The sequence below is a fragment of the Rhipicephalus microplus genome, chromosome X (assembly GCF_043290135.1).
Source record: "Rhipicephalus microplus isolate Deutch F79 chromosome X, USDA_Rmic, whole genome shotgun sequence".
In the NCBI taxonomy this organism is placed as follows: domain Eukaryota; kingdom Metazoa; phylum Arthropoda; class Arachnida; order Ixodida; family Ixodidae; genus Rhipicephalus; species Rhipicephalus microplus.
This window is the reverse complement of record NC_134710.1, coordinates 69,692,857-69,707,192: the sequence shown is the minus strand read 5'-3', so window position 1 is coordinate 69,707,192 and position 14,336 is coordinate 69,692,857. Positions and strand designations below refer to the sequence as shown.

Here is a 14,336-nt window from a genome sequence, read left to right as displayed (position 1 = left end):
AATCCAGCGACCAAGGCGGCCGGACAAGTTCTTGATTGTCGAGAGCCAGCACAAGGCGTGATGGTCCGTAACCACAGTAAAGTGGCGGCCGTGGAGATAAGGTCGAAACTTTTGTATCGACCATACGACCGCTAGGCACTCCTGTTCGGTGATGGTATAATTCTTTTCAGCAGGGGTCAGTGCACGACTCGCGTATGCGACGACTTTCTCACGTGAAGATTTGTCTCGCTGTAGGAGAATTCCACCAATGCCTCGACCACTAGCGTCTGTATGCAGGAGCGTAGGCGCGGTTTCGTCGAAATGGCAGAGGACTGGTTCGGATGTGAGTGCACACTTCAGTTGGGCAAACGCCGCTTCACATTCAGGAGACCACACAAAGGCGACGCCTGATCCGAGCAACTTGTGCAATGGTGAAGCTATTGAGGCGAAGTCTCGAATGAATCGGCGAAAATAAGAAGCGAGGCCGAGGAAACTGCGCAAATCTTTGGCTTTTTCAGGACGCGGGAAGTGTTGGACAGCGGAAATCTTGTCAGGATCGGGACGAATACCGTCCTTGCTTACGATGTGGCCTAACACTTTAATAGTCTTGCTCGCAAAATGGCACTTCTTGGTGTTCAGCTGAAGGCCTGCGTTTGCAAGGCACGTAAGAACTTCGTCCAGTCGTTGCAAGTGCTGAGGGAAGGTTGACGAGAAAATAACAATATCGTCTAAATAGCACAAGCAAGTCTTCCACTTCAAGCCTCGTAAAACTGTGTCGATCATCCGCTCGAATGTTGCTGGAGCATTGCAAAGGCCGAATGGCATGACGTTGAATTCATACAGCCCATCTGGTGTTGAAAACGCTGTCTTTTCTTTGTCATCCTCGTGCATGGGTATTTGCCAGTAACCTGAACGCAGGTCTAGGCTTGAGAAGTACTCAGCACCTTGCAGTGAATCCAAAGCATCGTCTATGCGCGGCATGGGGTAAACATCCTTGTGGGTAATCTTATTAAGTGCTCTGTAGTCCACGCAGAATCGCACGGAGCCATCTTTTTTCCTTACTAAAACAACAGGGGATGACCAAGGACTCGTGGAGGGACGTATAATGTTCCGTTGCAGCATATCGGCTACATTTTGTTCAATGATCTCACGCTCTGATGAAGAGACGCGATATGGTCGACGGCGTACGATCGAAGTGCCATCGGTCTGGATACGATGGCTAATTATGGACGTCTGTCCCAGAGATGAGGAATGGGCATCAAACAATTTGCTATGCTTTTGTAGCAATGCAAGCAACTCATCTGTCTGTGAAGAGGTCAGTTCTGGACTAATAGTCGCAGCAAGAACAGAAACGCTTGGTGAACGTCCAATAGAAGGAAGGTCAGAACACGCTGGCATAAGCGGGACAACAGAGACAGGTTGAGATTCAGAAACGCAAGCCATTGTGGTGCCTTTAGGAATGAGAATTTTCTCAGAAGTCTGGTTTGTAGCGTTGAGAAGCCCGGAGCCATTGTGGAATCGCACTAGACCTGAAGCAAGGGCTATACCTCTTGCGAGACAGCGTGCAGATGGTTGGACAAACACGTCACCAGAGTCGATCACATTAGAAGTGATGGCAACTATCCGCTGATGACCAGGTGGTAGCTCGGTCTCTTCAGCAGCGAGCAAGCGAACGGGCTTGTCATCCGCATACAGGGCATAGTCAGTTTCCATCATATGAACAACATTTTCTCGACAGCAGATGGAAGCGTTCGCCGTAGACAGAAAATCCCAGCCTAATATAATCTGGTGGGCACACGAATTCAGCACAGCAAATTCTACAAAATGAAGAATACCAGCTATGAAAACACGAGCGGTGCACATAGCGGCAGGTCTAATGGCGTCCCCTTGAGCAGCGTGCAGTGTAGGTCCATCATAAGGGGTGGTGACTTTTCGTAGACGTGAGCACAAAGAACGATCAATGACAGACAAAGAAGCACCAGTGTCTATTAAAGCGTCCACGTACACACCTTCTATTAAAACAGCTATCGTATTATATGGACGCAGTGGAGGAATTTCTGTCTTTTTGTTCGATGCAGCTTTTCCTCCAAAAGCTGCAGAGGTTAGTTTTCCGGGCGTTGGTTGGTGAATTGCGACACAGGTCGCAATGGAGACGTGGAACGGCGGAGGGGTGAGGGTGAGCGGCGTCTAGTAGAGCGGTAGGAACTGGTTGGCTCAGATGTCGCAGTTGGAGACGGTGAGCGGCGTAGCGGCGGATCATAAGGACGACGTTGGAAAGCGTACCAGCTTGTCCCATCATCCCGTCCGTAGGTGTCGAGTCCACGACGCTCGTCCTGCTGACGCTTCCGACAGACGCGTGCAATGTGGCCCCGATAGCCGCAGTAATAACAGATCGGACGATGCGGCCGCGACGGTGGGTGAAAGGGCTGGCTAGTGTTATGACCGCCATCGGTAGGCGCCATGCTGTCGCTGAGAAGCGTAGCCGGGCCGCGTTCCCACGCGTGGAACCCAGGTTTTCTTGGAACCAACGTCGAGAGCTGACGGGGAAGCGGCGCTCTTTTAACCCTCAAACAAGTAGCCGACTCGCCGAATGCTTATGCCCGCCAGGTATTGTCCCGGCTAGCCGGCGGATGAGACGTCGTGTCGCCACGAAGCGGTAAGCCGTTCCAGAGGGGACAACAAAGACAGCGTATTCCTTTGAAGAAACGGCGACCGCCGCCACAAAGTGCCCTGCTAATTGAGCGGACAGATTGGCGGACCGTTTGATGTCTGCTGTCCGAAGCTTGGAACCCCTCGACCAGCGACATACACGACGAGCAAGAGCCTCTCTGGCGCCACCTTTAAGTGCAGTGATCTTGACTCGAAATTGGATGTTCACGTGCGCCGTGCATGCTCGTACCCCTCACCTGTTGTGTGTGTGTGTGTGATTGGTGTTCCACTGAAGAAGGAGGAGCCCGACAGGGCTTATAACGGCGCCGCAGAGTGCAGGACGTCGCTCTGAACCAAGTAAAGGTTCAACCACCACGTTCGTAGTTTGTGAAGGCTCTGAACCAAGTAAAGGTTCAACCACCACGTTCGTAGTTTGTGAAGGCTCTGAACCAAGAAAAGGTTTAACCACCACGCTCGTGGTTTGTGAACTCTTAACCTCATGCTGTAAATATTTGTAAATAGTGCCATAAACCTTGTTTGTTTTTCGTATCCCCATCTTGTAAGCGGTCGTTTCCTCAACCCGAAGCTACACCACGCTACCACAGCACCCCGGGATCACAACAACCGGTGATCAGCGGTGGGATCACGACAACTGGTGGCAGCGGTGGGATTCGAAGCTACAAGTGACAACAACAGTCGGCCCAAGAGAAGCAGCTGGCTCGAGACATGGATCACGTATGGGTGAGTGCTTGGCTTTTCCTTTGAGTGAACCAGGTTCTAAAAGAGGATTAAATTTTAGAACTGGTAGTTAACTTTGCCGAAAGACTCAGTTTCGCCGTTTCGGAAAGTTATTTTGGAAGTAGCGAGCACTCAGTACGATCATAGACTTACGGGAGCTGCAGAAGTCAGACTTGTTGCTGTTGTGTGAGGAGTTGGGGATCGATACAAAGGGTTTGGCACGAAAACCCATAATCATTCAAGCGATTAATGATTTGGGGGCTGATGATGAGGAACTAAGTGAAGAATGGGACCTCATCATCGAAAGAAAACTAAGAGCAGCTCAGATGGAAGGAAAGAGTGAACACGAAAGAGAAGGCCTCAAGAGAAAGTTTTTCATACAAGACTATGAGTTGCGTATGAGAATGGGACCCCAGCGAGGAGTACTTCTCGAAAAGGAGGCAGAGTTCGAGATGTCTAGGTACATGCAGCCATATGAGGTATCATGTGATATGGGCCTGTATCTCAGACTCTTTGAACGAAAGTGTAGTCAACTTAAGTGTGAGCGAGACACCTGGTCTCAGAAGCTACGCACGGTTCTGCCCTGCGAGGCAGCGGATGTTGTTGCGCGTTTCAGTGAGCAGCACGCGAACAACTATGAAGTTATCAAAGCAGAGCTGATCAGAAGATTCGGAACTTCTGTTAGCAAAAAGAAAGAAAGACTCGCACCGGAGTAGGAAAGTGAGGCGCGTCACAAAGCGCTGGAAGTTGAGGCGCGTCAGGAAGCGCCAGGACCAGGGATCGCGCAAGAGAAGGGCCCGCATATTCTCGAATGCATCAATGTAAATGATGTCGAGAACGAGGCCTTGGCCGGTCTCGAGGTAGAGACAGTATCAAAAGACGGTCCTTGCGAGGATGAGGTGTGTGCCAGCAGCCCTAATGGGCTCAGTAAGGAGCTGGAAACCATCCTCATGCCTCGAGAGGACGTCTCGAGATCGTCACATGCAGATAGGATTAGCACAGTGGCTAAACACAGCGAGAACGCGACGCTTCAGGAGTGCAGCGATGCCATCGGAGAGGGCCCAGTTAATGGTTTCATCAGCATTAACAAAGATAATTTGGCCCGGCAGTCCGTCGTGACACCGAGTACAAAATGTTTGAGCGTCGGGGAAAATGTAGCAAAAGCTCCAACGAGCTTCCCGACCCCTCAGTTCCCGACGCGACATGATGATGGCATCGAGAGAAAGGAGGCAAGAAAACATCGCCGAAAAAGAAAGAAGCAGAAGCGTTTGTCACTGCGTAAGCCTAGGACAGGTCCCACTCAGTCGCAAGAAAGACGAGAGGGTAGGCCGTTAATCCGTTCCAGGAAACTTCCATGGTGGCGTTCCGAGAGGTACAAGCGGCAAGCCAGGTGTAGAGGGGGGAAACGAGGTGCGTTACCCCAACGAAAAGCGCGGTTGCGTTCGACAACTTCGGGAAAGCGGCCTTGCCTGAAGCATCAAAGTCGAAAGCGCAGAGTGGGTAAAAACCGCGTCGGGGCGAGCACAAAGAGACAATGTCCCCGGTCTCAACCCTGTTTCTGGCGTCCCTTGCACATTCCTGAGTGGAGACAGCCGAAGTGCAGAATGAGGCGTGACGGCAGGACACCGCCTAACGTTCGTGTGTTTTGTAGCCTCTGGCGTGCTGGAAAACAGCCGGGACCACGACCCCATCGTGTGCGATTAAAAGCACCATGAGAAGAGGGTTCACGTTCAATATGAGTAACTTTTGCACAGGCGGATTAATTATGACTACTCAGTATTGCATTGGAGATGCAGATTTCAACTAGTTTAAATTTGGTAAGTTACGTGATGCGGTGTAAAGTTTGCAGAAAGAAAACCGCCGAACTAGAAGTGCTTTAATCACTAGTGCGAAAATTTGCGTAAGGTAAAAACAGAGAAAATGGGTCATTTTTCTCGTTTTTATTAAAAGGTTTAGTGTTATATCGTATGCCTTCACTGTCATGTGGATTTGGAGTGAATGAGCATTTGAGGGAGATGTTAACATGGACCAAGTGATTTCGGAAAATGATTAAGTTTGGCGCGACACGGTAGAAATGCCGTTGCGCGCATTGAAAATCTTGGTGTACTGTTTTAGCATAAAACCTATGCAATTGTTGGGCGGTGCTTTAAGGAGTATTGCACCTAGGATTACTTTTGTTGCACACGGTGTGTTACAACTTAACGTTCGAATGAACATTAAGACAAACTGTGAGGGATTATGCGTTTGGTTAATAGTACCATGTAATTTGCAACGCTGTAAGAATGATAATAATTGAAAGCGCTGAAAAGAACTCAGTGTTTTGTTTTTTAATCAAAGGTGTTAGCAAAGGCAGGTAACTAACCGAACTAACCTGCTAGAAGGCAGTGTTTGTTGCCTTTTGTTGTTGTCTTCTTTGAAAAATGATTGATCATATGAGCGGATCATTTAAGCTTTTCCTGAACCGTTGAGGTAGCCCGTTAGGTCAAGGCTTAGGTTATGCTTTCGGGAGGCTGGTGAGCTTTATGTCTCAGTGGTAGACAATTATGGGCGGCCGTAAACAAAGACGGACGTTCGGACAAAAGTAGCGCTCACTGAATCCGAGTTCCTGACTGATGCTCTCAGCGGGACAGAACCGATAAAAGTAGTCAACGGATGAAAAAGAGCCTGCTGTTTTATATCAGGACGACAATGGTATCAAGCAAAGCTGCTCTTTGCTTGCACCAGAATTTGGGCTCTCGTGAGATAACGTACTGCGCTTCAGGAAATGAATGCGCTTGCCTTGTGTAGGCCATTCTTCAGTTGCAGGTTATCTCAGAGGTGCTGAATTTAAAGTAGGGACAGACCATTTTCCCCTTACTTGGCTGCAAACCGTGACATAAAAGAATAGTCGCCTTGTGAGGCAGAGCTTGATTCTTCGAAAATACAATTTTGGCATTAGGTAAAAGAAGGGCAAATGAATGGAAACGTTGACACGCTTAGCCGCTCTTTCTAAGCCATTCTGGGGTGCTCTTTCTGTATCAAAATTGATATTTTAGTTTTTTTCGTGCATCTTATGTAAATTTGTAAGGTAGCACGTCTGGTTTTTCAGCTCAAGTGAGTCCTGAGAGTTTTGAGGGTGAGCTTTTGTTAAAGCTAGGAAATGAAAATTGGTTTCCCATCCCTCTTTTGGCTTGGTTGTTCGAAGGGGGCCGAGTACTTGCTTGTGCATGTGGTCGAGTTTCAGAAACAGTGTCGAAGATTCGGCAATTACCCGGACCATGCCACAAGGGAAGGCCAGTTTCTGGCATTCAACTACGGACCCTTTCGTCGTCCCTGCGAGCAGCAGTGTTGACCGCTGCCCTCCGTGACTGATCTGGCGAGGCGGAAGCTGTTATGACCGCCATCGGTAGGCGCCATGCTGTCGCTGAGAAGCGTAGCCGGGCCGCGTTCCCACGCGTGGAACCCAGGTTTTCTTGGAACCAACGTCGAGAGCTGACGGGGAAGCGGCGCTCTTTTAACCCTCAAACAAGTAGCCGACTCGCCGAATGCTTATGCCCGCCAGGTATTGTCCCGGCTAGCCGGCGGATGAGACGTCGTGTCGCCACGAAGCGGTAAGCCGTTCCAGAGGGGACAACAAAGACAGCGTATTCCTTTGAAGAAACGGCGACCGCCGCCACAAAGTGCCCTGCTAATTGAGCGGACAGATTGGCGGACCGTTTGATGTCTGCTGTCCGAAGCTTGGAACCCCTCGACCAGCGACATACACGACGAGCAAGATCCTCTCTGGCGCCACCTTTAAGTGCAGTGATCTTGACTCGAAATTGGATGTTCACGTGCGCCGTGCATGCTCGTACCCCTCACCTGTTGTGTGTGTGTGTGTGATTGGTGTTCCACTGAAGAAGGAGGAGCCCGACAGGGCTTATAACGGCGCCGCAGAGTGCAGGACGTCGCTCTGAACCAAGTAAAGGTTCAACCACCACGTTCGTAGTTTGTGAAGGCTCTGAACCAAGTAAAGGTTCAACCACCACGTTCGTAGTTTGTGAAGGCTCTGAACCAAGAAAAGGTTTAACCACCACGCTCGTGGTTTGTGAACTCTTAACCTCATGCTGTAAATATTTGTAAATAGTGCCATAAACCTTGTTTGTTTTTCGTATCCCCATCTTGTAAGCGGTCGTTTCCTCAACCCGAAGCTACACCACGCTACCACAGCACCCCGGGATCACAACAACCGGTGATCAGCGGTGGGATCACGACACTAGTCACACTCGGAGTTAACGAAGCCAGCGGGACAGGCGTTGAGTGTGCGGGCATCGGTTGTACCACGGGTGGTGAGCCAGCGAGGACTTGTGCGTACGTCGGCTGGAGTCGAGGTACTGGAGACTCTACAAACGCTGGCCCGGTCATGGACGCCAACTCCTCTTTGATAACATCCCGCAAAACAGTGTTGGAGGGGGGAGGTGGACTCGGTGTCATTGAGAGGCCGAAAGATTGCAGCTCTTCCCGTATAATCGCCCGGATCATGGCACGCAATGAGGCATCAGTCGTGGTAGTGTTTTCAGAGCTGTCCGGCGGTAACCGTTGGGATTCAAGTTCCTCTAGGCGTTGGCACGTGGCAACAACGTCAGCGACTGTAGTCGGGTTTTGAATGACCAAGGCACTGAACGCGACCGTGCCTATCCCTTTCAATAGATGACGAACTCTCTCTGATTCTGTCATGGACGTGCTGAAACGGTGACAGAGAGCAAGCACATCCTCTATGTACGACGTGTATGACTCACCGCATTGTTGCTTGCGAGAATCCAGTGTCTTCTTCGCGAGAGCAGAACGAACCGCCGGGGTGCCGAAAATTTGGCGAAGCTGTTGCTTGAAGCGTGTCCAGTCCGTAATGTCGGTTTCATGATTGAAAAACCATGTTTTCGCTACGCCTGTGAGGTAGAAAGAAACACGGCGAAGCTTGGTAGGATCATCCCAGTTGTTAGTGGAACTCGCTCGATTGAACTGGTCCAACCAATCTTCCACATCTTCACCTCGAAGTCCGGCGAACGTGGGCGGCTCACGCTGGTGCGCGGTGATAATCCACGTTGGATAGGCCGTGGTAGCCGGGGCCGTGGAGGTAGACGCAGAAGCGCCGGTTGGCTCGTCCTGAGGCATGTTACCGGAGACCTGGTACAAACGACGACCTGAGCGCAGCTCCAGGAGGCAGATCGGGCTGGGAGAGGACGGAAGATCGTAGAGCACACTCCACCACTTGTGATGTAACGGTGAAGGCAACCTTTATTAGGCCCAGAAGACACGATGAAGCGACCACGCCCAAGGCACAGAACTCAGACAAGCCAAGTCCCCACAGCAGATGAAGATGACGACCACTCATGATGATGAATATGTGTAAAGAAAGTAGATGTGCTTAATGAATGCCTACAATACATATATATATATATATATATATATATATATATATATATATATATATATATTCTTTTTTGAATAAAACCTTCAGTTGATAGTAAGCGCTGGTGTCGTTCCCTCTCTCTGCCCGTGGGTCAGTGTGCGTTAAATGTAGGTTACGATGCACGCCACACCAACTAGCTCGTCTTGCAATATTCCTCCACGGGAATACCATAATGAGCACGCAGCTTGCGTGGTATTTATTTCACGCTAAACAAAGAAGCACTCGACAGTGCTTCGGCTATGCGGGTTCAACACAATAAAACAAGTGAGAACGAGTTGAAGAAATCTGTAGGTTAAGATAATTACTTAGACGTGCATGCTTCATCTCAATAGCATTTCATTACTTGAGGCAGCACTCACTCGCAGGCGCCAAAATGCACGCGTGAAGCTTCTAACTTCACTTAATACCCCGTCATGTCACCAGCGGCAGCGAATACGGCGCTCATTTTGGACGGTAATGAGGCGTACTGTGACACGATGAAAAATATCGGCCCAGTTCCCGCAGCAGCGATGAAATTCGACCGCTGCCTCACAATGCGGCCAGCGCGCGCCGCCGTGTCGACGACGTGGTCCAACCGTTCAACGCCATGTCCCTCAAACGTCTGTGCACACGCGAGCGGCTGGTGGCGCGCGAGTGCTGCGCTGGCCGCATCCATGGCCGTATCGCGAGGCCACGCGCTACGAGATTTCCCCTTAGCAGTGCATACACAATGCGACACACGACCCTCGTGTGCTGTCCGTCGGCGCTCAAATCTATTCCAGAATGAACCAACGTGCCCTACAAAGCATTTTATTACTTTTCTTTATTAGTCGCAATAAAACCGATGACATTACCAGTTTTTTTTTTTTCAAAGGATGTATAACATGACCCACTACTCTGTTAGCCATTGCAATACAATTCACCATTGTTGCTTTTTTCATGTTCAATTTCTTTCGGCTGTAGCCTTCTGTTCAGGTCATACACCGGTCACATTGTTCGCCGGGAAAGAGAACATGCAGACTATCTGTGCTGGGCTGCACGTACGAGGTAAGAGTTACAAGCTCAAGGGTCGTTTGCTTGTTTGTTTGTCTGTTTTGTTTTGTTTGTTTGTTTGTTTGTTTGTTTGTTTGTTTGTTTGTTTGTTTGTTTGTTTGTTTGTTTGTTTGTTTGTTTGTTTGTTTGTTTGTTTGTTTGTTTGTTTGTTTGTTTGTTTGTCGACAAAAGGCTCGCTTTCACATGTGCTTTCATGCGTGGGCCGGACATCGATTAAGTTATATAAATAATTAATTTGGATTAAAAATCGCCAGATCCATCATACGGTAAGAATGAATGTTAGGCAAAGCATGCGTAGGGGAGCTGCAAGTTCACATCAAACGCGAAGGTTACGCTTGCATTGGTTCTTTTTACAAATAAGTTCAGAGATCTGGCATGGCTCAGTGGTAGAATACTTGATTGCAGCGCAATATTCTCGGGTTCGATTTCTCTTGGGACCACGAAATTTATTCTTTGCATTCCTCGGGTCAGCGCTGTCTATGTAAGTTTTTCTTAACGCTCTTGCATTTAAGTTACCTCTCACCATTCTTGGATAGATGCAAACCAAGTCAATCACCTGTGGCACACACCCGCATACCACGGCTCGTGGTAAACAGGTATGTGCTGCATCTATCTTGAGGAAAGGCTTTGACGGCGCACGCAACGGCATTTCCACGTTATTCATGTAATCTCCAGCCAGTCATATTCGTCAAATCTTTTCACCCTCCGATGCTAACTTGGTACTACCCCGAGTTAAGGACGAGCTCACGAGCCATAAAGTTGATCACGAGAGCGCCAAGATGTAGGTGGCTATAGATTCACAGATAAATGCGCTCAATGTATACCTGCAGTGCGCTAAGCAATCCTTCGTATTTAATAACACGAGCGTGTCATCAGTCGAAACACGTTTTTCGAACCGAGATGCCGAAAGCGCCATGAGAGAGGATGGTTATTCGATGAAACAAGCGCACCTTTCAACGCTGTCACTCGTGCAAAGAAGGTCAGCGTGCCCGTTAGACCGCGCATGTTCCTAGTTTTGTGTGTACTTTGTTTCCGTCACATTGCGCCTTTCCATCTGATAGTCGGCGCTTGTGTTGTCTTCACCTTTACTCTTGTATCCGTGTTTCCACGCCTTCCCTGAAATGGCGATATTTACCCAACAAATTTTCTCAAGTTTATTTACGCGGAAAAAATTGGAAACAGTTACAACGAGTAGCCGGTCGTTTTATTAAGCATGATTTATCGCATTAAAACTTGCGCTGTGAACAGTGAATTCAGGCCACTCACCTTTCATTGTGCAGGGCACGCAGGATGACCTCGAGAACCACGAAACCTTGGAGAGTCATATGAATTTCATTCTCACCTACACTGAGGTATCCTGTCTATGCTCATTTAATTTGTAAGCTTCTCATTTCACAATGAATCTTATGTTTACACGGCTTTTCAGAAAGCCAATGGCGCCATGGACACACTCCGGCAAGCGCTTACCGAAAGCACGCAACAAAACCTGGAATTGCAGACTAGCTTGAATGCCATAAAGGAGCAGATGACGAATATGCTCAGAGAGCAACACCTTCTCCAAGAACAAGTCCGCCTGCTCGCTTCTCGAGTTCACGAAGGGCAGCTAGAGTGCCGCCGGAGCACGGTAAGTGTTCAAGCTCTCGCACGTCTACAATACTCGTAGTCAATTCCCTTTTCGTTGTTCTGCTAATGCTAGGCCGCATGCTTATCCCAACAGATAGTGCTATATGTGAAAACCAAATGCCCTCATTAGTTTCATCACAGTTGGTCTCATAACCCGTTTCTTTAAGTGCAACGTTCAGTGCTACAGGTGTATGAGAACATTCTAAATTGCGAAAAGAAAAATCTAGGTACCACTGTTCTATTTATATTCAAGAATGCACATTTAAATTTGCCTAGATCTCTTTTTCTTTCGAATCTAAGGCATAAAGATTACAGAAGCAGCACTCTCATGCTGACTGTAAAAGTCATTCACGGGAACGGCAATCAAGGAACTGCGAGTCGGTCTCAAAAGGCTGAACATCAACGTACAAAAATAGGACATTGATCGCCCAGTTCCAGTAAATGTCGGCTGCCCGCCGTCGTTAATAAGTCGAACTGTACTATCAGCTATCATCTGTTTTTACGCACAGTTGTAGCACGCACACACACATACACACACACTCGCACACACGCACACACGCACACACACACGCACACACACACGCACGCATGCACGCACACACGCGCGCACGCAGGGGTTTTGTGCTTGCGGAGTCGAAAATACCCAAGTGTACACTATACTGTACGTAGAAAAAACTCATTCCTGCAACATAAACTTTACAACCGTTATTACGAAGGCTGTTTTGAATGAGTGCAGTCGGCGGCCACCTCATTGTATTGTTTCATTGAAGTTCCGGCAGATCCAACACTTTGTGCGAATCGATTTCACGCAAAGCACTCAGCGAGTGGCAGCCTATATGCCGGACTTTCTTCTTCGAGTCAAGTGCTACAGGCGGATCGACGTCTTTGGGTAAACTTGGTAGCTGAGCGCATATCGTAGGCTCCCATTTAGCCATATCGACTACACTGTCGTGTAAGTGGTCTGACGTAACGTCGGCGCTCGCGTTACAGCGATATCAGTTTTTGTCGCAGCTAAGCGCCCGTTATTGCATGGTGATGTGCGTATCATAAGTAGCGCTGTACAACGTCTTTGAGCAAAGTATTACTATAGCTTGGGGAATCAATGATGTTATTACATTGGTAGACAAATGGATGGCGAACAGTACAACCACTGTTGACCCGACATGACCCATGCATAAGCTACCTTTTCCAAATTTATTAGAAGCAGTTGCTTGGCACTGTGGTAGAATATTTGACTGCCACGCAGAATGCCTGGTTTTGATACCATCTCGAATCGGAATTTTCATCCCAACGCTTCCATCGGCATTTTTCGTTCACTGACAACGCCGTCGACACCGACATCACCCATGGCGCATACCCGTATACCACAGGCCGTATTATGCGGATATGTGTCACATGTGACTGATCGAAAGGGTTTCAAAACGTATAACGTGACGGGCAATCACGTTATTTATTGTTTTCGCCGTGCACTTATGTCAATTTTGGTATTTATCGAGCTGTGGAAACGTTCATGAGAGCACCCGGACGTAGATAGATAGATAGATAGATAGATAGATAGATAGATAGATAGATAGATAGATAGATAGATAGATAGATAGATAGATAGATAGATAGATAGATAGATAGATAGATAGATAGATAGATAGATAGATAGATAGATAGATAGATAGATAGATAGATAGATAGATAGATAGATAGATAGATAGATAGATAGATAGATAGATAGATAGATAGATAGATAGATAGATAGATAGATAGATAGATAGATAGATAGATAGATAGATAGATAGATAGATAGATAGATAGATAGATAGATAGATAGATAGATAGATAGATAGATAGATAGATAGATAGATAGATAGATAGATAGATAGATAGATAGATAGATAGATAGATAGATAGATTCAAAGAAGTACTCACGGTTTGCTATAAAATCTTCGCATTTAATTTACACTAGAGGGAAATGCTTTTCAGCCAGCATGGGAATGATGGATAGTGCATGGATTTGCTCAATCTTCGTTCTTTCGTCTCCATGTTGTTTCCCACTGTCCTGCAGCCTCCTTATCGCAAAACTAATTTGAATTAATGTTCAGTAGTCCCGCTTCACCACTTCGATTTTCAGGCTGACCTGTTAAAATCAGCTCACGAGGTTCAAGAGCCATTCTTTTATCTGAAACAAAAACCCAATACAAAAGTGCACGTAACCCACACGTTCGTTCTAAGCCACAAGCACGTAGACCAACATAACATCCCAAGCAAGTACCCGCCCCCCTCCCAGCGGTAAAAGATAATCAGAATTTATATAGAAAGGAGGAGATAGGGGAGCGCTTGTTTAGTCGTAGACTAAAATTCGATATAGTGGTGAAGAGTCTTTAAGTATGCACCCTTGTACATGTAAAGAAATGCTTTATTGGATACACATGCATCGGTTGTCTTTAATGAACCGGAGAGAATTTCGGTGTGAAATTTCATGTGTCAAGACAAGGGGTAAAACATTTTCTAAGTGTTCCAACCATTTGTGACAACTCAGAATTGATCCCCGAGGAACCACATTGTAAATGTACAACGAAATAATAATAATTGTTAGGGTTAGTGTCCCCAAGTACAAGTACAAAAATTAGTGCATATATATATATATATATATATATATATATATATATATATATATATATATATATATATATATATATATATATATATATATATATAAACCAAGATGAAAAAAAAGAATTACGGGAGAAAGGGAGGTGCTTGCTAGGTCATTGGTGCATGCTTCAAATCTCCTGAAAGCGGGAACGAAGCACTCGCTTGGACAGGGGCGCTTTTTCGGTATTTTATGGCAAGCGAATCCATGTACTATAGTTACGATTACCATGTTGGCCAAACT

General features: G+C 47.3%; 1 protein-coding gene across 5 annotated transcripts in view; it reads left to right on the top strand.

Moving 5' to 3' along the window:
* The window catches only part of LOC119176663 (TNF receptor-associated factor 5), a 48,644-nt gene that overhangs the window by 12,061 nt on the left and 22,247 nt on the right, over nt 1-14,336 (top strand). For 4 of the 5 annotated variants that reach the window (XM_075877107.1, XM_037428021.2, XM_075877105.1 and 1 more), the window contains exons 4-6: nt 9,737-9,820; nt 11,107-11,178; nt 11,253-11,450. In XM_075877107.1, the coding sequence (XP_075733222.1) occupies nt 9,737-9,820; nt 11,107-11,178; nt 11,253-11,450 (354 nt within the window). The remainder of the gene's footprint in view (nt 1-9,736; nt 9,821-11,106; nt 11,179-11,252; nt 11,451-14,336) is intronic. The other variant, XM_075877106.1, reaches the window with a different exon arrangement.